General features: G+C 63.9%; 1 protein-coding gene across 2 annotated transcripts; it reads left to right on the forward strand.

The window, feature by feature from the left end:
• The first annotated feature begins 76 nt into the window (after positions 1–76).
• VANGL2 (VANGL planar cell polarity protein 2) lies at positions 77–23780 on the forward strand. Of its 2 annotated transcripts, none has more exons than XM_041723578.1 (8): positions 77–295; positions 12731–12991; positions 13128–13248; positions 15768–16375; positions 17073–17209; positions 17688–17823; positions 19776–20007; positions 20594–23780. In XM_041723578.1, exons 2-8 carry the CDS (start codon positions 12921–12923, stop codon positions 20852–20854), a joined length of 1566 nt encoding a protein of 521 aa, XP_041579512.1. In that variant the 5' UTR covers positions 77–295; positions 12731–12920; the 3' UTR covers positions 20855–23780. The 2 variants fall into 2 exon arrangements, with proteins under 2 accessions (XP_041579512.1, XP_041579513.1); XM_041723579.1 differs by lacking the exon at positions 77–295 and adding an exon at positions 495–630.
• The last annotated feature ends 1106 nt before the right edge of the window (positions 23781–24886 follow it).

Raw genomic sequence — 24886 nt, forward strand, 5'->3', positions numbered from 1 at the left:
CCCCCGCCCCCGCCCCCGCGCCGCCCGCCCCCGCGCCCGCCCTCCCCGCCGGCCGCCGGCTCCGGTGCGCTCCCGGCCCCCGCGTCCGAGCTGCTGGGCCCCGCCATGGGAGCCTGAGCGCCGACCCCGGCCCCTGCCCCCGGGGCCCCGCGGGGACAGGCAGCGGCGTGGGACGCGGAGGGGGCGCCGGCCGAGCCCCGAGCCCCGAGCCCCGAGCCCCCGCCCGCGCTGCCCGCCGCGCCCCGGGCGCTGCCCATACAAAGGCGCCGGCCGAGCCCCGCACTGGGCGGCCGCGGTGAGTGGCGGGCCGCGGGGCGCCGGCAAAGTTTGCCGGAGAAAGAAAGGAGGACGGGGAACGGGAAAGGAGGGCGGCCGGGGGGCGGGGGCGGGGGCGGGCGCGGGCGGCGCGGGCGGGGCACCCCCACCCCCTTCCGGCCGGCCGAGCCCCCCAACTTCGCGGAGGGCCGGGGGCTCGAGGCGGGGGGCGGAGCCGGGGCCTGGAGAGCCGGGGACTTTCCTGGGCCCGGGGCCCCGGCGGGGGCCTGGTGATCCCGGGGGAGCCGGTGGAAGCCGGAGACGGGGAGTGCGGCGGAGGCGGGGGAGAGGCGGTGCGAGGATGGGAGGCTGCAGGTACTGGCCTGGGGGGCCGGCGCGGACACACCTTGGGGGGTGTGGGGACGGGGCAGGTGAGCATCCCAGGTGCAGGGTGGCGCTGGGGACCGGCCCGGGGGGTGTGTGTGCGGCCGGGCCGGGCGGGCGGGCGGGCAGGGTGCATGGGCCCCGGGGACCGGCGCCGCACCCGCTCCCCACTCACGCTTGCCCATTGTGGGGGGGCTGGGGGGCTGCATTAGGGAGCTTTAAAGCATTGGTGGAGGATCAGTGTGCGTGATTCTTTTGTTTTTGTGTGTGTGTGTGTGTGTGTGTGTGTGCAGGCGGCGTGATGTGTGCTACGTGTTCCTGCAGGTGGGCCCCTGGCTTCAGAGGTGTAGGGGTTTTTCTGTGGCTGTGTGTGCACCCAGGGAGCTGGCCGTGTATCCCCCGTGTTTGGATGTGCATTTATGTGTGTACTCAGGGGAAGGGGTGTGTGCGTGTGTGTGTGAACTGCAGAGGGGCTTCTGGGAAGGAAGGGTGTAGGTAGCAGGAAGGTGGGTGTATAGGGGCAGAACAGGGCATACCTGGATAGGTGTGTGTGCACCTGTGTGGAAAGGGGGAGAGCGAATCTGTTCTCTTGTGTGTGATCTGCGATGGTGAGGAAGTACAGCGTGTGTACCTTCCTTTAGGTGGCGTGTGCATCCGCCTGTGTGCTGGGGGTGTTACCTTTTGCCTCTGCAGACAGATTTTCCTGGTAGAAAGCCCAAAGGGACAGCCGTCTGGGTGATTCCAAAGCTTCTTGGGTGGCTCTGTCTGGGTTCAAGGGTAGTGCTTTAGGTATCCGAGACCAACCAGCGGGAGGGAGTGGGTCATCTCAAGAGGTGCCTGTTTGGGTGCATGGGGTGGGTTTTTCTAGAAAAGGATGGATGTTGTGGGGAACGGGGGTTCTGGCTATAGTCCTAGAGGAATCGGGCCACTAGAAGAGTCAGGGAGAGAAAGGAGACGGTCCTCCCGCACTATCAGAGATTGGGTTCCAGTGCATGGAGAGGCCGCATCCTAGGCTTGGCAGCCCAGGCCCAGGCCCCGGTTCTCTTGAAAAGCGCCTTGGAGTCTTGGACTTCGGAGCCCACTAACTGCCCTGCCTCCAGGTCTCTATAGTTCCTGACGTCAGGAGTTTGGGGACAGGGTGGAGGCAAGGGGAGGCAGCTGGCTGAGGGGATGAGACTGGGTGTGGACGTGTGTCCAGGGGTTGAGAACCCGCGTGGGGTGCCTGGGGAGGCGGGGGGGGGCCAGGAGCGTCTGCAGGTGTGTGTATGCGACGGGCAGACCCCGTAGTTCCCCTTTTCCCTGGTGAACAGCGTGGCTGGGGTGGGGCTGCGGTCTGGGGCCAGGTCTGAGGGTGAGGCACAGGAGCTGAGCCAGTGAGGGGGCGAGTGAACGTCCGTGTGTTGGGGACAGGGTGGGCACCCCTTGTGGGCCATCCTCACTGTCCTGAGAGCTTGGAGGGAGGTGGATGTGTCCCTGGCCCCTTTGCTTCTCCTCTCTCTTGTCCTTTCTCTTTTGGGGTGAAGGGAAGGGGCTGACCCTCTTGTTTAGGATGCACGCTTTGTTCTCCTGTCTCCCTCCCAGACACTTGGCTGTTGCCGCCAGGAGGGGGGGCGAGCCGCCTACTTTTAGGGGCTGAGGTGGTGACCAGTTTGTCAGGGTCTCTGAGTACTTGGAAGTGGAATATCTGAGTCCCTAAAGGGCATGTGTAATTGGAATGCTTCCTCTTTAGTCCCAAGGGCTCCCTCGCTTTCCTAAGACTCGGGGTCGGGGGTAAGGGTAGTGGGTGTTAGAACCTGTTGGGACCAGGGCCGGGGGCCGAGCAGGAAGGACCAGATGGAGGATCCTTCAAGCTGGACACCTGTCTGATGGGTAGGGCTCCTAGGGTGAGCGAGGCACCTGAGTGTAGGGTGCGGGGTTCTGGCTCCCGGGCACGCTGCTCTACTGTCTGGCGGGGCGTTATCCAAGGAGGAGCCGTGGTGGTTGGAGGTGGGAGGTGCCGTCTATGGAAGCACTTCTGGTCTGGAGCCCGGGGCCACATGCCCCCCCCCCCCCCGCCCCATTGTCTTGCTTCGGCCTGGTCATCCCTGTGATGCTCCCAAGGCAGGCCTCTCCGCTGTGCCCCCTCTGCGCCTTCTGCTCCTTCCGAGTCTGACGAACAGCCCCCTTTCCTGGACCTAGAGCAGGACAGACTTTTATCTCTTCATCAGCCTTCCAAGAGGCGCTTCCGGTTCCAGGGAGGCGTGGACTTGGCTAACAGAAGCTTTGGGGGGGCCGAGGGCCGAGCTCGGGCTGCTCCTCATCCCCTCTGAGTCTTAGGGACCCCAGGCTGCTCCTGACCGCACTGCTTGGAACTAGTGCTTCATGGTGGCCGTGACCCGGGGCAAGTTCTTCCCCCGCCAGGCTCTGGCCCGTCGTGGTCTGGAGGTCCTCCCGCCGCAGGTGGGGCGATCCTTGAGGAACCCCGGGCCCGTGGCCACCGCCTTGGTTTCAGCTCGCTCCTGCCTCTGCTCCTGCCTCTGCTCCTGCCTCTCGTTTCGCCACTTCCTGCTCCTGAGACCTGGGCCGGGAGAGGGGACTTTTTGAAGCCTGACCTGTGAAGTGGAGCTAATAACGCGGCCCACGTCGCTGGTTTACGGGCTGAGTGGGGGCGTGGGGAGCTGGCGCCCAGGAGCCTGGGAGCCGTGAGCCCCGGGGGTGGGTGCTCCCCGGCTGAGAGAACGAGCCCCGGGGGGGTGGGGGTGCTCCCTGGATGGGAGGCCTTCCTGGATGGGGGGGCGGGGGGGGGAACGGCCCGGTGCTCTTGTGCTCCTCCGGGGGACCCTGCCTGGCGCGGGGGCGGGAGGGCCGGGCCCTCCCAGGGGCAACGTGCGCCAACACGCCCTTGGAGCCCGTGAGTGCCGTCCGGAGGTGTGTGCAGGAGGCCAGGACGGGGCAGATGGGGCGAGGTGGGGGGCGGGGAGCGGACGGTCCCTAGCCGGCTGTGTGTGCAAATGGACAGACGTGAAAGCCCCAGAAGGTAGAAGGAACCACTGGAAAGTGAGTGTTGGCGCTTCCAGCGGCCGTGCTGTGCCGCCAGGGCCCCTGTCTGGCGTCCCCCCCCCCCCCACCCACCAGAGCAGAGCCCAGCCTACGAGCTCTTGTCCCCAAGCGCCCCCTGCACCTGGCCGGCACCCGTCTTCATTCCACCGCCGTGGATTTACCTTTTGTGGACGTTTCACGTAAACGGACCGATGACATGTGGTCTTTGCCGTGTGTCCTGCCTTCACTGAGCAGGCGCCACCCTAGCAAGGCTCCCCCACGCCGGAGCTGGCGTCACAGCCTCCCTCGTTTTCCTGGCTGAATCGTATTCCACGTGTGCATGGCCCCTAGTGGGATCTGAAGGAGGAGCTAGGCAGACGGGGCACGGTGGGGTGGGGTGCTGAGGAGGGCCCTGCGGGTACAGGCTGAGCGCACCGGGAGCATCGGGGGTGTCGGCGGGCTGCACACAGCACGGTACTGTCGGGTCTTGCAGGATCGGCACGTTGGGGGGGGCATTTGGCCTCAGTTTCCCTACGTGTGAAAGGAAGTCCCATCGTGGGGTTGGTGGGGATGGAGGTAAAAGGGAAGGAGGGGCTGTGACACTATTGCCTCTTCTCCGGGTCTGGGGGGAGGATGGGGCCTTATTGGACTTGCTCCTTCTGCATCTTTTCTGGGTGGGGCCCTCCCGGCTGCATCTACCCTCTGGGTACCGGTCTTAGGGTTTTACAGGGCATCGGGTTCCCCCTTGTCGGAAATTTCTTCGCTCGCCCTCTGAGGGTGGGTAACCTTGTTCAGCAGAGGCGAGGGAAAAGCCTGAGAGTGAGGCCTCCTCCAGCCCCACCCCAGCAGCCTTCCCTGCTGTATCTCTCTCCTGGTGATGGGACCAGGGCAGCCGTCCTGGGACCTGGGGGAAATGAGGTGGGTCAGCGAGGCTCTTCCGGTCCCTCCCTCCGCACGGAGCAGCAGGCTGAGGCCTTGCCTGGTGGGGCCCTTTGGAAATGAGGTGTTGCTGTGCTTGTCTGATGCCCCTGGCGAGGCTGGTAATTACAGACATGACAGCTGAGAACGGGTTTGGGAGAGCAGCCTCGGAATTGGCCTGGTGATCGGGGTGGGGCAGTGAGGGGCGAGCGGGGGAGAGCTGGGGGCTGGGCTGGACGGCGCACTTGGGGTCCCCTCTCCCTGCCACTGTGCGCGCGCGTGGCTGGGCTTAGCACCTGCGGGAGAGCGGGGGGCCTGGAGCCCAGGCCCTGCCTCCTTTAGCATGGAACGAGGGGGGATGGGATCTGGGGCCAGCCTCCGCCCCCCAGCCCCCCAAGGAGGCAGAGGATGGGAAGGGGGTTCTGGGGGTGGAAGTCAGGGGGGGTTCGTCCTCTGGGGGCCTGCGGCCAGCGATTCCGTCCTAGTCTGGGTGCGTCTTCTCACCTGAGGTTATGAGACAGGTGGGAGGCTCGGAGCGCGACGTCCAAAGGACAGACGGGTGGGAACCAATGCTTTGTGGCTGTCTGTGACATGCCCGATTCCGTGATGCTCTGTATACGCTATTTTGCTGACAACGCCTGACCTCCTGGAGTCGGCACTGTTACCCCACTGTCCAGGCAGGGAAACTGAGGTCAGAGGTGGTTAGCAGCTCCCCTGAGATGGCGCGGCTCGTGGGAGGCTGTGCCCCCCCCCCCCCCCACAGCACCGCGCTTCCATAGTGATGCTCCTCCTTCCGTGGGATCTGACTGCTCGTTTTTGCCTCTACTCTTGGACCTGAACCATTCGGCCTGTCTCCTGAAGGCAGGCCCGGGCTTCACGTCCGCCTGCGAGGGCGCGGTCGGGTGGGGGCTCCCAGAGGGATGGGGTTCCCCGAGTGGAGCCTGGGGCAGGAGCCTCTCCAGGGGCCCCTCCTGTCTGTGGGCCACTTCACATGGGGTGGGGGGGCTCTGGTCACTCCAGCCCATGGGGTCTTGTTTGCGATGCCGAGGGGCCTGGCCCTCATGGTCTGGACTGTTTCCCAGCAACCCCCAAAACATCCCTGGGACCCCCACTTTCACCAGAGAGCTCCTGCTCCCCTGACCCCGCCAGAGGAGAGAGCGGGCGTCTGTGTGGGAGTCTGGGGAGGGGCCCCTGGCTTTTTAGGGTACGTGGGGGTTGGACGGGAACAGGTGCTGAGTCCAAGGTGTGAACGCAGTAACTTAAAAAACAACCAAGTGTGAACAGAGACACTTGTTTTGTCACTCGTTTTACTGCAGGAGTGGGGGTGGCAGGTAGAAGGGCTGGGGGGCGTGGGGGACGCCTTGGGTGGGGACGCAGGACGCTGGAGGCCGATCATATGTGGGCCTTTTGGGTGGCCTGGTTTTCCTGTACCAGAGTCACTTGCCTGACGGGGGGGCCCTGGGCTGACGCGTGAGGCGGAGGTTTTCAGCCTGGGGAGACCCCGACCTGCCGCCTGCACCCACGGTCACCGTGTCACACCTGGGGCCCCCCACCCTGCACCTCCCAGCCACCTTTCCCCTAGGAGCCAGTCTTCCCAGCCAGCAGCCCACCCGCCCGCTCCCTCGACACGTGTGAGCCCAAGGTTGGCCGAGTCCCTTCCCCGTGTGGGTGCCCAGGGCTCCTGCGCCGAGGCCCAGGCCAGGTGAGCAGGCTGGGTGGGTCACTCGGGGTCAGGGGCCCGACCGGGGACGGTGGGTGCACACGGAGAGGCGCTGGTGTTCCTCAAGGGTGGGAGCATGGTGCGCAGGATTGACCTGGGGGCGGACGCAGCCTGCTCCCCTCCCGTTGTTCACCTTGTGTCCCTGAGGACAACTCCAGTGCCTGCTTTCCTCTTGGCTCCTCCACGGCTCACCTGGTGGGCAGGTAGGGGCCAGCCCTTCGCCCCAGCCGAAGGAGGAAGAAGTTCCCACCCTGGTGGGTGGGACTGTGGGGCATCGAGGCCTCCCTGTTACCTTCTCAGCGGCCTAGTCGGGTCTCCCCTCAGGCCCCCACCTGGGACACATGCCAGAGAGATTACTCAGCCCCGCTGCTCTATCCCCTCCCCCTGCCCAGTGCTCCCTTCTGGACTGGCTGTGACGGGTCTGGGGGAGGCGAGGGCACAAGGCCTGTGGTGCGGGCACCTGTGCGCGCTGCTGGGGGGGTGTCGGGGGACGGAGACCTCCTGGGAGCTGGCGTGGAAGTGGGGGGTGCCAGGGAGAAACAGAGCAGGTCTCCACAGAACCTGCCTGGCCGGGGCGGGTGGAGCTGGGTGGGGCAGGCGGGAGCCATTCCAGGTTTCAGGGGGGTAGGAGTGTGGGTGTACTTGTGTCTGGGCATCAGGGGGCACCCACATCACCCCTGCTTTAGACAGACGAGAGGTGAGGAAGCAGAGGAGGAGGAGGGCTTGGCTCTGGCTCCCCCAGCCCCTCCCTAGGGCCAGCGCGAGCTCAGGTATCCTGGCCGGGAGCCCGGAGTGCAGGCTCGCTCTCCCCAGGATGCTCCTTGTACTGGGGTCTGGCGGGGAGTAGCTGCTCTGGAAGTGTGGTCCCCGGGGTGACCCAGCACAGCCGTCCCCTGCTTCCCAGCCCAGCGAGGACAAGGAGCCTGGCCCTGCCCCGGGGCTCGAAGGATGGTGAGCTCATGTCTGGGCGGTCCTGGGAGAGTGCCTGGGCAGTGGGGTGGGGGCTCCTGGGCTCCCGGTCGGGCCCCCAGCAATCCAGCTGCTAGCTCTGGTCTCCCCCAGGGGCACTGGGACCTTGGGCAGGGGATGGGAATGAGGGTGGGGAGCCACTGTCCGTGGCTTCATTGGTCTAGGGTCCCGCCTGCCCTGTGCCGCCTGCCCTGTGCCGTCCTCCTCTTGTGATGAGGGAACCGTGGCTGGTCCATGGCCTGAGGCTGGGTGGGGCCACGGGGGGGAGGGGGGAGAAGGGAGGGATGAGGGAGGGGTGAGGGAGCGCCATGCTCCAGAGGAGTGGGGCTGAAACCCCCCTCGCCCCGCCGCTGCCGAGAAGAGGGGCTGGGGTCCCCATGGTCTCCCTGACCCGGCCTTGGCGTGTCCTCGAGGCACCTGATTTGGCTCTTGAGAGGGCACACCTCACGGCCGAAGCGTCAGCGAGTCTCTCAGTGGTGGCCTACCGGGGGGCCTCACCTGGGGCCGCGCGTCCTCCACTGGGCTGCGTGTCCAGCTTTAGTGCTGGGACCTGCCAAGCACTGGGTGGGTGAGCGCGCCATCTCCCTGGGGCGCCGGAGAGAAGGGGCAGCTCGGGGCACCCGTGGGCGCCACCCCGTCCCCATGTCTGCCTCTGCTCCCACCCTGGGCACCTCTGGCCGCCACCCGCGGCTGTTGGGGCCCAGGCCGAGCACCCAGGTGGAGCTGGCAGGTGGGGGAGAACCGGTGGCCTGCAGGATGGTTGTGACTTGGCGTCTGCCCGACGTCTGCCCGAGCTCTGCCTTTCTGGATGAACCTGTGGTTCTTTGGATCTGGGCCGGGAGGTGGGAGTCGTGTACCAGCGAGGGTGCTGGGTGACCCTTGGGGACCGCGGGGCAGGGGGCCCCTGCCTGTGGGTGGAAGCGGGGAAGGGGAAGGCAGGCTCGGTCTGACCCAGGCCCTTGTGAAGGAACCACAGGTCTGGGGGGCCCGTGTCCCGCGTCGTCCGCAGGAGGGGCCCAAAGAGGAGACCGTGCCCTTCCTGTGTCCCGGTGGGACCGGCCTTCCCCGTCTGCGGCCGAGAAGAGGAAGGGCTGATCGTTTAAGGAGTGGGCGGCTTGGGAGCCCTGGCAGGCCAGACGGCCCCTCGTCCCGTCCCAGCCTCTTCTCCCGCGTGGAGGATCCCACCCCGGTGCCTTGGCCAGCGCGGGCATGACAGGTGCCCCTTCTAGATGCATGTTTGTGCCCTGTGTCCTCCGCTCCTTTGCTTTACTGGCTGAGGCCCTTGGCTCCCGGGGCGCCTCCCCGCAGCCCCGCCTCCGTTCCCCACGCCAGGCTCGGGCACTGGGCCTGGGTGGCGGGGTGGCCCGGGTCCAGGGAGCAGGGAAGGAGGTGGTGATCAGAGGCACCTGCCGCCTGGCCGCCAGTTCTCAGCACCTGCCCCTCGGGGTCCCTGCGTCGATCCCCCTGAGCTGCTCCTCCTGGTGGACGGAGGGGAAGGCCTGGCCTCAGCCGGCACTTTGGCCAACGCCAGCCTCCCCCTCTGTAACCCCCCACCCCCAAGGCCTTGTTCCCTCTGCCTGTTGCCAGGTTCTGAGTGTATTTTTTCCAGAGGCCTCCGATTGTTTCCTGAAGAAACCTGATCCCAGGGCTCAGACAAAAGCTGGGGCTGCCGGAGGAGAAACCCCATTCTCTCCCCCTCTGTCCCTAACCCCCCCACCTTCACAACCTCCCTCGCTTTGGATGCTGGGTATGGGTTCCAGGACCCGGCTGCCATCACCTAGGCAACAGGGGGCTTTGGTTGCCATGGCGATCAATGTGGGAGAAGCTGGGCAGCCGGGACAAAAGCCCCCACGTCCCCCCACCCCTCCCCCAGCCCCCTTGGGATGGTACTGAGACACATTCCATTAATTTTATTTCTGAAAGGCCTTTGGGGGGAGAAGGGTCTTGTTTTTGTGACAGGCTCTCTTGGCTCCGTCTCTCCTCTCTGGCCTCCTTTTAACCCCAGATAATCCATGGTTGGTTTGAGCAGGGCCCCGAGCGAGTGTGTCTGTGTGTCTTGGGGGTGGGGGCAAGGTGAACGCCGCGGGGCGCGGTCCCTTCCCCAGCTGCCCCCCCGCGGTCCACCCCGGTCGTGCTGCCCTCCGACATTTCCACTTGTTGGTCTCCTCTCCCCGCCCCCAGCCTCTTCCCTGGGAACCTGCCCACCGGGGAGACCCTCCAGACCCCTGATTCCCGAGCCCATGGATGGAACGAGGGGAGCTCCTGCCCTGTCCTCACTCACCCCTGCCCCCCCCCCCCCCCCCGCCTCTCCAGACTCGGGTCAGTTTCCTGGGTGCTTGCGGGGACCGTGGGCAAGGGGCTCAGGAATTGGCTTCGTCTGGGCCCCTCTGGTCGGGGAAGGAGGCCCTGGTGCTTCTGGGCTCCCTGAGGTGGGTGGAGGGGCGGGCGAGGCAGGGGAGCAGGGTGGGTGCTGGGTCCTCGTACGCGGCCGGGAGGAAGGCAGGGGCTCCAGGCTGAGCAGCTCGGAACAAAGGGTTAGGAGGGCTGCTACCCGGGTCTGGTTTGACATTTATCCGTAGGGGAGACGCAGTGGCACTGGCTTCCCTCCTGGGCGCATCTGCAGTGGGTCTGGTCGGGCCGCATGTGTGCGAGCACGTGGGTACGCGTGTGACTTCTGTATTTAGTAGTACAAACAGCAGCATTTATTCACCCCACATCTTTCTTAAGTCTCAGAGGAAGTGTCTGGGGATCGGAGTGTGGGCGACCCTGCAGCCAGAGCATATTAATTCCTTAACTGATTACTAGCTGAGAAGTTTATAAAAGCACTTCTTTCACCTCCAGGACCCCCACGTCACCCCAGCCAAGTGCGTATCATTATTTTCCTGTTGTACTGACGAGCCTACCAGGCTACAAAGCACAGAAAAGTCAAGTAACTTTCCTGTGGTCATCTAGCTGGTTGGGGGGAGAGTCAGGTCTCGAATGCAGGGCCCGGGCCCCTTGGGCTGTTGGCTCAGGGAGGCGGGAGTGAGAAGGGGTGAGGCTGAGGGGATGGGGAGCTGTCCAGACGAGGGCGAGGGAAGGTCTGTTCCCCTCTACTCGCCCCTCCCTCTGTGAGAATAACCCACTTACTCTCTTGACCCCTCCCAGTGGGATTCAGGTTTGGGGATGAGAATAGGCTGTGGCAAGGCCAGGCCGGTGCCCACAAGGCAGTGCCCACGAGGTGGTGCCCACGAGGTGCGGGAACCATACTGACATCTAGGCCAGTGGGAAGGGTTCTCAGGAGCCAGGGCAGAGGAGCCCGCGTGTCTCTGTGGACGAGGTGCTGAGTAAGGCCCTGTGCGTGGCAATGGTTCTTAGGGTGGGGTGGCTTGAGGTTTCAGGTGTGTGTCCATAAGTGTGCGTGTGTCACACACATGCCTTGACGAGATGTGGGGCTGTTGAGAGACCTGGCCTGGCCCCGGGGGGCGGGGGCCTCCGGGTGGCTGCTGCGGGCACGAGGAGACGGATCTCGTCCCCCTGCAGTGGGGGCGGCTTCCCCGAGAGTCAGAGGGGCGAGTGCAGTCGCCAGGTCGCCAGTGAGTCGTGGGGTCCTCGCCCCCGGGAGGGCAGTGGGGACACAAACACCCTCACGCTTCCTGCCCTCCACTTGCTGAGGACTTGCTTTAGTTGGAGAACAGCTAACAACCACGCGGAAGCAAACCCATTTCAGTTCTTAACCTGATTGACATTTTGGCAGCATGTGACCGGCCAGTTTTGTTCGGGCCTCAAACGCTCTTGTGTTCGAGTCGTGCTGTAGTGGGCTGCCGCCGCCGAGCCCCCCTCGGGGCCTTCCTCCTGCCCTGGTCTCACCCTGCCGGCCCTTTGCCTGCTCCGACAGGCTGGGATGCCCCGGAACCCCGTACCCGTCCCTCTTGCTGGGCGATCGCACCCCTTCCCGTGACCCAACGCTTCCACCTCCCACTGCTCCAAGTGTGGATCCCCTGATCCACACGGCCTCCCCGACTGCCTGTCCACGGCCGTGGCCTTGGCCCGCTGGACATGGAGCCCACTGCCCTCCTCCCGCCTGTGCCCCCTCCCCGCTCCCCCTGCCCCGGTGGTAGCACTGCCACTACTCTCATGCTGGGACCGCCGCCCTCCCGTCAGCCCGGCCTCGAGGGCCCCGTCCATCCTAGTGCCGCATCCCGCACTGGGCTGTTGGTCTGTCCGCCGGGCCGGCTCGCCCCCCACGTCTGCCCCAGCCCCTGCCCCAGCCCCTGCCCACGCAGCTGGATCCCTCACGGCGCCCCATCCCGGCTCCATCTCCCCGTCCTGCTCCTCCGCTCCAGCCCCACTGGTCCTTCCTGCCTCATCCACGTCCCTGCTGCCCTTGGGCTTCCTGGCCCCCCCCCCCCAGCCTGCCTGGCTCCTTGCTGCTCCCTCTGGAGGTCCGGGCATCATTTCTTGGAGGGACTTTGCAGAACCCCCAGAGCCGCCTCTCCCGCCCCCGCCCTAGGCCTGCCACCCCCCCCCCCCCCGAGTTATTCATACCCCAGTTTGGGTGGGGTATGCCTCCACCCTGCCAGCCTGGCGATGCAGGGCCGGGCTCCCCAGCAGCCTCCCCTGATGGCAAGCCCACGGCCAGCAGGTGAGGCTGGGAAATGCGCATGTGCGTGGCCAAGGTGTGCAGGGCGAGGTGGGGCAAGGGAACAGTGCCTCGGCGGTAGGGGCTGGGGACACCCAGGGGTGCAGGCCCTGGGTGGGGGCACCCAGGGGTGCCGAGGGGTGAGGGCCGGGCAGGCAGGTACTACGGGCCCATTTGTATCTGCAGAGGATAAAGACGCTGCCCCAAGCACAGCTCTAGCCAGGAAGACTCCCGGCCTCGTCATTCCAGGGCTTCAGGCTTGGGGAGGGTGGCTTCTGCTGCTTTGTCCTTCTCACCACCCCCCCAGCCACCGTTTCCGTCCCTCACCCTGTCCCCTCGTCTGCCTGTGCACACGCACACGCGCACACATGCATGCATGCACACACGCGCACACGCACACACGCACACACATGCATGCACACGGATATGCACACGCACGCACATGCACCCCTCTGGGCCTCAAGGCGAGCAGCCTGCCTGACCTGGCTTGTCGCTGATGTAGGAGCCGCCTCCAGTGGGCTTTTTCCGAGCTGGGAGCGCGGATGGGGTCCAGGGGAAGGAGAGGCGGCCCGGAGGCCACCGTGCTCTGTCCCGCGGGGTCCCGGTAGCCCTGGCCCGTCAGCCCGGACGGAGCCCGCCATCCGTGAGCCACAGTACCCCCGGCTGAGAATCAAGGAAGCAGCCAGGTTCTCCGCCCTAGGGGTCCAGGGCTGGGTCATCCCTCGTGGCCGTCGCCGGCCCGGCCGCCCTCCCCGCATCCCCTGGCCCAGCCCGGGCGGCCCTGGCCTCTGCCCTGACCCCACAGGGGCGCCAGCCCCTCCTAACCAGCTGCGTCCTCTTCTCAGGAGTACTGCTTGATTTTCTCTGAGACGAGCCCACCCGTCCAGCAAGATAGAGTCCCTCAGGGTGACGGTTGATTTCCTGAAGGTGCCCCTTGGCCTGAAGAAGCCGGTGCTGAAGGAGGTGGCTGTGGGGCCCCCCAGAAGGCCCCAGCCCGTGGCCCTGGAGCGCTACAAGGCGCGGCGTTCGGACGCCATGGACACCGAGTCCCAGTACTCGGGCTACTCCTACAAGTCGGGCCACTCCCGCAGCTCCCGCAAGCACAGGTGGGCAGGCGTGGGGCCGAGCTGGGTGCTGGAGGGGGTGCTGGGTGCTGGAGGGGTGGGCACGCGCACGGGCTGCTGCTAAGACCCGGGTCCCCCTCTGATCGTCCGTGCCTTTTTCCCCGGCCGCCTGCTGCAGGGACCGCCGAGACCGGCACCGCTCCAAGAGCCGAGACGGGAGCCGCGGCGACAAGTCGGTGACGATCCAGGCTCCAGGGGAGCCCCTGCTGGACAATGAGTCCACGCGGGGGGATGAGCGGGTGAGCATCAGGGGCCGGGGTCCAGGCCAGGTGTTCTCAGGCTGCTCCATGAGACTGGATCCAGGCCCACCAGGTGGGGGAGGGCCAGGAACCCTGGTCTCTTCGGATGGAGGCCCTACCAGGGAGGGCATCCCATGTCACACTTCCTCCTGCGTGGTGTCCCAAGGTAGGAGCTCTTTGGGTAGACTTCAGGGAGTTTAGGTAGAGATCCCTTTCTCAGAGAGGTAAGGTGACCTGGGCTGAGGCCAGCGGGTTGGGTGGGCTGGAACCAGGAGCAAGGAGCAGGAGGGTGCATTGTGGGGGTGGTCTGGGGGTGGGGGCAGCCCGGGGGTTCCCTTGAGCCCCAAACCCTGAGGCATGGGCGCTGCCCCGCGGCCTCTGGTGTCACATCGCCTGGGTCTGGAGGGAAGCAGGCGTGGGCGGAGTCAGTGGAAGAGGGGGAGGGGAGAGGAAGGAAGGAGGAGCAAGGAGGGCGCCCCAGCCGGCTGCCCAGGCCCTAACCCCTGTGGCCCACCGCTGTGGCCCCGGTGCTCACCTGGGAGAGAGGCCCGTAGGCCGAACACAGACTAGGGCAGAGGCAGGATTGGAGGTGACTCGCCTCTCCTTCCGGTCTTGGGAGCATCGCGGGCTGGAGATTCCCAGCTCCTCTTCCCTCCCAGGAAATCTGTCACTGATGTTGTGACTCCCTGGGTGTTGGGAGTAGATGGGTACCTCGGGGGTATACTCTTCCCTCTCTCCCAGTCCTGTCTTCTCCCTGAGACCGGGCCTCCTGGGTTCTTCAAGGGCCCCTGGGACCGGTCAGCTCCCCAGCTGTGGCAGAGGAGGCCACAAACCTTGATCCTTGGAGAGGGTGGGCAGCGTGTCTGGGGGTCAGCCCAGGGTGACAAGCGGACCCGGGTCCTGGAGCTGAAAGTGGTCAGCGCACCCTCTTCCTATCATCACATCAGACTCTTCTCCTGTCCTCAGGAAGGAGATTCCTCAGGGCCCTCATTACTGACCCTGCCGGCACTCCCCATTCTGGTCTTAGTCCGGTGGCTCTGTGTCGCCGGGCTGTCTGGGAGCGGAGGGCATGGGCACTGATGGCCGCTGGTGGTCGTGGGCCTCCTCTGCGGGATGGTATCTGGCTCCTGCAGAGATTGTTGGAGTGGAGCAGACACAGGAGGACACTCGGGGACCTCAGCCTGTCTACACCCTCACTGCCAGGAACAGGCAGCCCCATAGAGCTGGCAGGGAGGCACCGAGACCCAGAGTGATGCTCAGTGTGTCCATCTCCCAGGCCCTACACTGACCGTTGCCTTCCCCTTCCTGGCTGGGGTTCTCTTCCCTCTGCCACGCTGCTTTTTGTCAGGTCACTCCCTTAATCAGACACCGTGAGTGGCTCTGGACTTCTGGAGAGTAGGTGCTTCTGGCCTAGTCTGGTTTGCACGTGGCCTGCCAGGACTGTGCCTGCCTGTGCCTGGCTCTGCCCCCGGTGCCTCCGCTCATGTGGCTGGCGTCTTCATGTTTGGGTGATGCGTGGGGGTCTTGACAAAGTGCAGAATCTGGTTCAGCCCGCGTGGGGTGGGGTCTGAGACTCTGCATTTCTAACGAGCTCCCAGGAGGTGTCCACACTGCTGGTCTGCGGATCCCATTGTGAATAAACAGGCCTTAGGGATTGTTAAGTGAGTTCAGTGATTCTCAATTTTGGATGAGCATTAAAATCTTCTGGTTTTTATTATTTATTTATTTTTAAAGATTCTTTATTTGAGAGACAGAGAGCGAGCGTGCACGCATGAGCCAGGGGAGTGGCAGAGGGAGAGGGGGAAGGCGACTCTCCCTGAGCAGGGGACCCTGCCCGATGCCAGGACCCTGGGATCATGACCTGAGCTGAAGTCAGAGGCTTAACTGATTGAGCCACTCAGGCGCCCCCAAATCATGTTGTTTTTTTTTTTTTTTTAAAAAAAGGTTGTCCTCTTTGGTGAGATCTGGGCATTGGTGCTCTTTCCTGAGCTTGCTCATGTGCGTGGTGAGGGTCCAGGTCTCAGGTGCTCCAGCCCTGCAGGGGCCAAGCCTGGGCACCCGGTGGAGCTCCGCAAATATTTTGGTGTTTGCGTATTGGCTGATGGCCCTCTCTCCTCTCTCCTGCTCTGCTGTCTGCCCCGCTCCCGTGGCCCCGCCCTCCCGTGGCCCCGCCCTCCCCGACACCGCCCTCTGGCCACGCCCTCTCGTGGCCACGCCCTCTCGTGGCCACGCCCTCTCGTGGCCACGCCCTCCCGTGACCATGCCCTCTGGCCTGCCCTCCCTGCCCTCGACCCGGCCCCGTCCCTCCACCTTGCCCCGCCCTCCACGCCCCGCCCCCTCTCTCATGTCCCGCCCTTCCCCCCCTCGCCCCTGCCCCTCCCTTCTGTCCCTCCCTTTCTGCTCCTCCCTCTCCTTTCCCCTCCTCCCCCTCCCTCTCTCCTCCCCCCTCCCTCTCCTCCCCCATCCCTCTCCTCCGCCTCCTCGCTGCTTCGCCCCGCCCCGCCCCGCCCCTGCTGTAGGATGACAACTGGGGGGAGACCACCACAGTCGTCACGGGCACCTCAGAGCACAGCATCTCCCACGATGACCTCACGCGCATCGCCAAGGACATGGAGGACAGCGTCCCCCTGGACTGCTCCCGGCACCTGGGGGTGGCGGCGGGGGCCACGCTGGCGCTGCTGTCCTTCCTGACGCCGCTGGCCTTCCTGCTGCTGCCCCCGCTGCTGTGGCGGGACGAGCTGGAGCCGTGCGGCACAGCCTGCGAGGGCCTCTTCATCTCCGTGGCCTTCAAGCTGCTCATCCTGCTGCTGGGCAGCTGGGCGCTGTTCTTCCGGCGGCCCAAGGCCTCGCTGCCCCGCGTGTTCGTGCTACGCGCCCTGCTCATGGTGCTCGTCTTCCTGCTCGTCGTCTCCTACTGGCTCTTCTACGGGGTCCGCATCCTGGACGCCCGCGAGCGCAGCTACCAGGGCGTCGTGCAGTTCGCTGTGTCGCTGGTGGACGCGCTGCTCTTCGTGCACTACCTGGCGGTCGTGCTGCTGGAGCTACGGCAGCTGCAGCCTCAGTTCACGCTCAAAGTGGTGCGCTCCACGGACGGCGCCAGCCGCTTCTACAACGTGGGCCATCTCAGGTGTGCGGGGCAGGGAGGCCACCTGGGGCGTGGGGGGAGACAGAGATGGAGAGAGCTAGGGGGAGAGAGCAAGCAGCGCTGGAGGGGCTGGTGGGGAGGAGTCCGAGGCGGAGGGGCACGTGGCCTCCTCTGCACACCCTAGGTGGTCCCCAGCAGTACAGCACCCTGGGGCAGGTTGGGCGGCAAACAGGGACCCGCTGGGGGCTTCAGAGAGGGCTGGCCCACAGAGGAGGACGGTGTGGGGTGCGGACGGGGGTTTGGGGAACCCCTTTCCTAGCCTTCCTGGAGGCACAGCCTTTGGGACCCCTCAAGTCAGGGTCACCGAGATGAGCTGGCCAGAGGAGGGACAAGATAAGGGGAGTCCCGCTGCCCCCACCAGGCCACACGGTCTCGGGAGCACCTCCTGGTCCCCGTAGGGAATGCTGAGGGACTCTGCAGGGGAGGAGGCGACCCTTTGTCAGGACCCAGGCCCAATGGCCTTTCTCCCCTGGGCTTCAGCACGGCAGGGAAGGACTAGCAGGCCCAGCCCTGGGGAAGGCTTGGGAGCCCGGTGAGTAGACCTCGGGCCCTGAGCCAGGCATCTCGGGAGCGGCTTGTCCCCGTCCCTGTGTCCTTTCCTGCCCTGCCAACCTGTCCTGATGTCTCCCTCCCCCGGCCCCCCTTGTCTGTCCCCCACCCCCCGCCATCTCCCCCACAGCATCCAGCGCGTGGCCGTGTGGATCCTGGAGAAGTATTACCATGACTTCCCTGTCTACAACCCCGCCCTCCTCAACCTGCCCAAGTCCGTACTGGCCAAGAAAGTGTCTGGCTTCAAGGTGTATTCCCTCGGAGAGGGTGAGCGGCCCGGCTCCCCTGCCCTGCCCGTCTCTCCGGCTGTCTGGCTGTCTGTCCATCCCCGTGAGCTGGGCTCTGTCCCTGCTCCCTGTTCTCTCCGCCTCCTCTGGCCTTCCCCCCCCCCCCTTTTGTTCTGTCCTTCCCCTTGACTCCAGGTGACTGAGGTCAGCTGCTGGTTCTGCTCCCTGTCCCTTGATGCTGTGCCACTTGCCCCCTCCCCAATCTGGCTTCTCTGCGTCCGCTCGCCAGTCCCCGTCCTAAGCCCTCAGCTCTCTGAGCTCCAGGGCCTCCCGCCTTCCCGCTGTCCCTGTTGCTGGCCTGCGGGCCTGTGTTGACCAGGAGGGCTGGGAACGGGATGTATGGCAGGAGGCGGGCACAGCGTCCTCTGGGTGTGTCAGTTTGCTGTCCCTGGACTCCCTGGGATGGGAAGTGAGCCTGCGGTGCAGTGACCCTGTCCGTGTCTCCTGCTCCCGTGCAGAGAACAGCACCAACAACTCCACAGGCCAGTCCCGGGCTGTGATCGCGGCCGCGGCTCGGAGGCGGGACAACAGCCATAACGAGTACTACTACGAGGAGGCCGAGCACGAGCGGAGGGTGCGCAAGCGGAGGGCCAGGTGGGTCCCTGGGCCAGGCAGGGGCGGGGGCACTGCTGCGGGGCCCCCGTGACTGCGGGGGGCAGGTGAGCAAGCATGATGGGGTGTGGTGCGTGCATCCACGTCCTGTGGCCGCCCTAAGTCCCAGGAGCTGGGCACTCTTGTACAGCAGGCTCTTCAGCTCAGGTCCCACAGGGCAGGCCCGGCTCAGCTGGGCCCTCCGCTCAGCATCGCAGGCTGAAATGCAGACGACTCCTGGAGCCGGGTGCCCTCCCAAGCTCCCTGGCCGTTGGTGCCGTCATTCCGGGTCGCTGGCCCCATGGGCAGTTCGCTTTTCCCAGCCAGAGCAGGGCTGTCTGGCTTCGTAACACCTGGAGAAAACTGCGTTTCAAGGTCTCCTGTGAGAAGGCCACGCAGGCCACGGTCATCTCCCCGGCGACAAGGTCCGAGTCCGCTGGTTGGGCGCTTGAGTTGTATCTGCAAAATGTACCGAGTTAGCAGAGTAGCCGGGCGCTGGGAATGTGCTGGCGGTGAATGAGGGGAACATTCTAGAATTCTGCGTGCTGCCGGGAGCCAGCGAACTGCAGGAGCCTCGCCTGCAGCACAGGGGCTGCGGCCGGACCACCCCCCCCCCCACGCAGGATGCTGCTCCCGGCCTGTGGAAAATGAGGGTGCGGCACTCCATCCTGGTGCCTCTTAAACACCGTCACGTTGCCTCCCGTTCACATTATCCTGCGCACGTCAGTCGCCTGAAGAGTCTCCTGGTGATGCTGCTGCCCGGTCCCTCCGTGGCCTCTGGCGATTTCCACAGGGCCTCGGCAGGAGAGGGCCCCAGGCCTTGACCGTCGCCGCCGCTGCCCCTCTGCCCACGCCTCCAGACTGCAAGGGAGGACGGTATCCCGTCCCTGTCCCCACGTGAGGAGATGTCACTTCTCTGCCTCCGGTTGCCTCAGAAGGGGGCCTGTGGGAAGGAGCCCAGAGACACGCGCACGTCCCCCTCACTCTGACCCCAGGCGGGGGTTTTGGGTCCCCTGTGTTGCCAGTGCTCTCTGGGGTCTGTTTCCTTCCCCTCTTACCCGGGTTCTAACCCAGAGAGAACTTGTCCCATGTGTCACCTGAGATGAAAGGGTTTTTTCCAAAGGACATTGACTGAGATGCTCAGGGGAAGCTCAAGGATAACAGAGACACTGGCCGCACCCCGGGCCCCTTGCCCTGCGCCCAGAACCCCGCCCTCAGCTGCCCGAAGTCCCCTGGTTTCTGGGGTTCCCCACGCGGCCGTGTGTCCGTCTGCTTTCTACATGAACTGGCTGCTTTTCCCTGCTCCCTGAGCGCCGTTGGTGAGCTTGCCCCGTTGCCTGGGATGCGGCCGGTCGCGTCTTGTCGCCGCCTGGTGTTCCCGATGACCACTCGGCGCCCCACACGGGGCTTGGATTCCAGGGCCGCTCCCCGCCCTCGTGTCTCGGTGGCCACGGGATGCTTGTCTTCTCCGGCTGCTGACTGGCTGCCGCGCCGGCCTGCACCGCAGCATCCCTCCCAGGCCTCGAGGACCGATGGCCCGGCCTGGTCGCCCTGCTGCAGCGTTCTCGCCTTCTGCTTCCCAGTGTGTCGTCAGTTTGTTGCATAACCACCTCCCCCCGCCGGATGTTAACGTTGCCTCCGCTGCCGGGGTCTACGCGGTTTGGGGTCTCCTGTGGGAAGGGGTCTGCAGGTGAGGCTGTGCTGCTCTGTCACAGAGCACAGTCCCTGCCGCCTCGGTGTGACACTGGGTCCCTGCACCCGGGCTCCCCGAGTCTACAGCTGTTTACTGCCCCTCCCCCATGCACATACACCTGCGCCCCCGCACCAGCCCCCATAGCCCAGCCCTTGGCTCCAGGTGGGTTTGTGTTATTTCGGGAGTAGGGGGGCTGCTGGGGGGTGGGAGCCTAGGGAATGATGGGGGTGGGCATCTGGTCCAGGCCCCTCCTGTCCCCCAGGCTTGTGGTGGCGGTGGAGGAGGCCTTCACTCACATCAAGCGACTGCAGGAAGAGGAGCAGAAGAACCCCAGGGAGGTAATGGACCCCCGGGAGGCAGCCCAGGCCATCTTTGCCTCCATGGCCCGCGCCATGCAGAAGTACCTTCGCACCACCAAGCAGCAGCCTTACCACACCATGGAGAGCATCCTGCAGCATCTCGAGTTCTGCATCACTCACGACATGACGCCCAAGGTAGGCCTGCTGTGCTGCCAGCATCCCACCTCGCCCCCTGCCCCCTGTGGTCTCACTGCCCTCGCCCTGCGGCCCTGCCTTCTCCCCCCAACCCCTCTCTCTCCCTTCCCCTTGTGGTCTCTTCCTCATCCCTGCCCCCCCGATCTCTGCTGTGAGTCACGTTCCTGGGTGGTGAGCAGGGGTAGCTTCCAGGTTCTCCTGGGAATGGCTGAGATGTGGTCCCCATCTCTGCAAGGGTCTGCGGTTGCTGCCCCCAAAATTCCTCCTCTGCCTCTTCACCTGCTCTTGATTGTCAGCCTCCCAGAACTGCATCCCCAATCGCTTGGTGAGCGGGGTGACGGCCTCCATGAGAGCAGAATGGAATCGGGGGTCCTGGGGTCCTGGCCTGGTGCGGGGCATGTGCCGGCACGCGTGTCCTGACCCCATGGCTCTGTTTCCCCGCGTTTAAAACAAGGGTCTGAAGCAGATGAGCTCAGCCCCTTCCTGCTCTGATGTTCTAGATGGTGTGGAAGCTGTTCCCCCCGGGGGGGCCGAGGGTGGCGGGTGGCCGGGAGAGATCCCCACGCAGCCCCTGACCCGTCCTCAGGCCTTCCTGGAGCGGTACCTGGCGGCCGGACCCACCATCCAGTACCACAAGGAACGCTGGCTGGCCAAGCAGTGGACACTGGTGAGCGAGGAGCCCGTGACCAACGGGCTCAAGGACGGCATCGTCTTCCTCTTAAAACGCCAGGACTTCAGCCTGGTGGTGAGCACCAAGAAGGTCCCGTTCTTCAAACTCTCGGAGGAGTTTGTGGATCCCAAGTCACACAAGTTTGTTATGAGGCTGCAGTCTGAGACCTCGGTGTGACTGAGCAGCAGCGGAGGGGGACACGGGGTCCTGTGGGTGGGGGAGGGCTCGGCTCTCACCTCCTGCCGCCTCTGTCCTGCCCCTGTTTACTTTTACTTGAATTGACTCCCCACCCGTATGCTCCCCTCCTCCTAACTGCCCCGCGTGAGCCTGAACAGGCCACTGCGCCAGCAGAGCCTCGGAAGCGCCCCCCGCCCAAGCCCTCACTTGGTGACATCATGCAGGAAGCCTGTGCCTCTCCCCCTCCCTCCGGGATGGCAGTCCTTTCCAAGCCCCCACTTCCTAACCAGGCAGGTTCTTGTTGCAGCTTCCTTCTGTGGCCCCGACAGAGTGTCTCCGGGGCACAGATGGGACCGCAGAGAGCCTCGGTGCCAGACTCCTCCAGATGGCGGGTCCTGGCCCCTCCTGCCCGCTCACCTGCAGGGCACCCCGCGTCCCTCACTGCAGGGTCCGTGTCGGGGGCCCCGCCAGGTGGTCCCTGTGGGCCAGGTGGTCCCTGTGGCCGTCAGAGCCTGCCCCGCGCATCCACACTGCAGAGCGAGGGGAGATCTGGCCTGTGTCCCTGAGCCTTCAGCTTGTTTCTGAGTCATGGGGTCTCCGGTGACCAGAGACCCTCTGAGCGCCCCTCCTGGGCTGTGGGGGGTTCCTTCCCTCCCTGGGTCCCACCCAGGCAGCCTGGGAGGCCAGGGGGAACAGCGCCGACCCCTGCCCGACCCCTGCCCATGACCTTCCCGAATTTTCATGCCCTCCCTGGGGCAGCTTGCCCTCGGGGAAGGATGGACGGCAGGGCGACTCCCACAGATCTAGCGGCTTGGGACCGCACCGACCAACTTCTTTCCTCCTCTCCGTCCCCCGACCCCCCCCCACCACGTGCCCCGACCCCCGTGTGTCTTTTCTCAGCGCCAGGGCCCTGTTGCCTCGTCTCGTTTGGGGGGGAAGCCACCCGCTCCTCCTCACCCCTGCCTTAAGCCCACTTTGCCTCAGGGGTCTCCTCTCCTTGGCTGGCCAGGGTCCCCTACTCTCTCCCCGCCTGGTCCCCTGGGCACTTGTGTCCTTCGGTGTCGGGGTGAGGAGCCCCCGGGCTCTCCGTCCATCCCGTGGAGCTCCTGTCGTCTACACCCAATCCCCGTTCCCGAGAGTTTGAGTCTCGCTCTGAGCACACTTCCCCCGCCTTCTCAGCATCTGAGCCTCTGCCTCGGACGCCCGTGGGTCCGGGTTTTAGCCGAGGGTGCAGGACCCCCCGGGCTGCAGGGTGGCGGCCAGACCCCTCCTCGGGCGCTCAGTGCTGCTTGGCCCCTGGGATGAGGTCCCCCCCCCGCCGCCCCCACCCGCGTGGAGGGTCCCTGTCCCCAAGCCGCCTCTGGTGCCCCCGCCGCTTGGCTGGAGAAGGGCTCGGGGTGTGGGGCTCGTCCCGGCTGGGGGGTGGGAGGTATCCCTCAGCCCTTCGAGGGCCTGGCTTCAGAGGAGTCCCTCCTGAGGCACGTTCCTAAATACCTCACTGTCCTGCAAAAGGCCCGGATGGGGGGCAGCAGCGGGGTGCGGTGCGCGAGGGAGGGGCGGGGGGGGGCAGGGGCGAGCATTGGGGAGCTTCCGAGCTGCCCTCATTGGGGGCGGGGGAGTGTTTATTTTCAGCACCTGCCATGTTTTTAATCACTGTGATTTTTTCATTCCTTTTTTCCTAAAACAACAACAACAACAGCAAAAACCTTTCCCTGCGACTCTAAGCACTAAGGGCTGTGACTGAGAACAGTAGTGTTTGGGTCCTTTGCGTCAGAACTGTGGTATCTTTGTCTTCTTTGATGATTATTATAATTATTTGTGTTTTTTAAGACGTCAGGATGAGTTGTCACGTGTTGGGCTGCGTGCGTCTTTTGCTTCTCCTGCTCGGGGAGTCGCGTTGGTGCTGTGAGCTGCTGGGGTATGGCGGGGACCCATCCCTGCGGGCACTGGCCCCCCACTTGGCGGGTCCCACTACCTGCTAGGTTTGTTACTGCTCTCCTGGGTGGGGTGCCTGCCTGTGCTCACCCCCCAGACCCCAGATCTGTGGCCAGGCCTCCCCTACACCCTGGCACCCCAGCGCCGCCGCTCCGTTCCCACCGGGCCTGCCTTGTCATCACCTTGGAGCGCCACAGGCCTCAGGCCTCACCTACCTCGCCACACTGCCGCGTCCATCCCTTTCTCTTAAAGGACCCCAACCCCCCCCCCCCCCCCCTTCATGCTCGGTTTCTTTGATCCTTCATTGTTCCTTCCCATCCTGTCCCACCTGAGCCTTTTCAGTTCTCGGCCCGCATCCCTATTGCAAGCCCCCCACCTGCGGTACCTGTGAAGAGGCATTGGGACCCCCGGAACCTTCTCATCAGCAGCACCCCTTCCCAGAGTCCATGCTTCTCTCCTCTGCGGGGCCTGAGGAGCGCCCTCGCCCCTCTGTGCTGTCTGTCCGCTGTCTGTCCTCTGTCTGTCCTTCCCCTGTCCTTCCCCTGCCCTTCCCCCAGGGCAGCATCTGCTGATGGATTCGGTCCTGGTGTGTGATTGTTGTGATTTGTTCTCCTGTGCGCGAAAGGAAGGCGGCTAGTTTTGGGTCCCTTCCAAGTGAGATTGTAAATGTAGAATTTGCCACTGTTGAATCTAGATTTATTTTTTTCCCCTTTTCTTTTCTTTTCTTTTTTTCTTTTCTTTCCTTTCCTTTCCTTTCTTTTTCATTTGTTTCTTTTCTCTCTTTTTCTTTTTTCTGTTTTTTTTGGGGGTTCAGAGACCTTGTGCATGCATGTAGAAAATTGTAAAATGTAAATTTTTTTTTAATATATAAAAAGCTTGTTTTTACAGTTTGCAGTGGATCTAAACATTATGGCAATTTTAGGGATTTTTTTTCTTAAACATAGGAACTAAAACTGTACAAATTTTTTTTATATAAAATAAAGACATTTGACTTTTGTGGGGGCATTCTGTGTTTTTCTTTTCTTTTTTTTCTGGAGTGGGAGCAAAAGAAGGAAAGTATTTGCTCCTTGTTTGGGGGAGAGCGGCCAGCAGGGGGCAATGTGAGCCCGTCGTGGCTCCGCGCACCTCCGGCTTGAACCACCGCTGCTGAGCCCAGATTCCAAGATGCTGAACCCAGAATCCAAGAAGGGAAGACCTGGCTCTTCCCTGGGGTGGTGGTCAGGGTAAGGAGGGAGGAAAAATTGCTTTCCGGGTGGGCCCGTAGGATTTTCAGGTTGATCGCTCATCATATCTCATTGAAAAAATTCCTGAAGTATCTCTAAGTATCTTCTTATTCCTGCCATTAGCCAGTCTTTCAGACGCGGCACAGGAAGAACCTGGCAACAGTCCTTTGTTTAAAATGAAGACGTTGAGGGCAGCCTGGGGGGGGGGGCGTTCAGTGGTTTAGCACCGCCTTCAGCCCAGGGTGTAATCCTGGGGACCCGGGATCGAGTTCCAGGTCGGGCCCCCTACATGGAGCCTGCTTCTCCCTCTGTGTCTCTGCCTCCCTCTTTGTGTCTCTCATGACTAAATGAATAACATCTTTTTAAAAAAAATCGAGCAGGTAATGCAGTCCCCTTGAGTGGAAAGGCTTCATTAGTTTTGTTCACCAAGTATTCTTGGCGTCTGTGCCGTTCCTCACATACAGTTGATGCTCAGTAACAAGAATGATTGAATGAGTAAGGAATTGACTAAGCTAGCAATCCGATGAGGATGCGTACAAGGGGTCATATCCTCCTTCTCCCTTCAATATTGCATTCTGTTTCTTGTGAAAATGAATAAACACACATGCCTTGAAGTGTCATTCCCTGTCTTCGTGACTGTCCTTCTGGTAACTAGACTTATAGTTTCACTTACTGTTTCCAGTTCACCTCAAAGACAACTTTTGACTTACAGTGACCAAATTTCTACCCTAGCAGGCTTCTAAGATTATTCTTGCTCTCAGTGGTCAAACCTAACAAATACCTCTTGGTCTAGTGAGTCTTTATTCAGGGCCTGCGAGGCCCCCAGCCTGGGGGTAAAGCACGTTGGTTGGTAAAGTTCATGGAGGTGTTCCTG

The sequence above is a fragment of the Vulpes lagopus genome, chromosome 11 (genome assembly GCF_018345385.1).
Source record: "Vulpes lagopus strain Blue_001 chromosome 11, ASM1834538v1, whole genome shotgun sequence".
In the NCBI taxonomy this organism is placed as follows: domain Eukaryota; kingdom Metazoa; phylum Chordata; class Mammalia; order Carnivora; family Canidae; genus Vulpes; species Vulpes lagopus.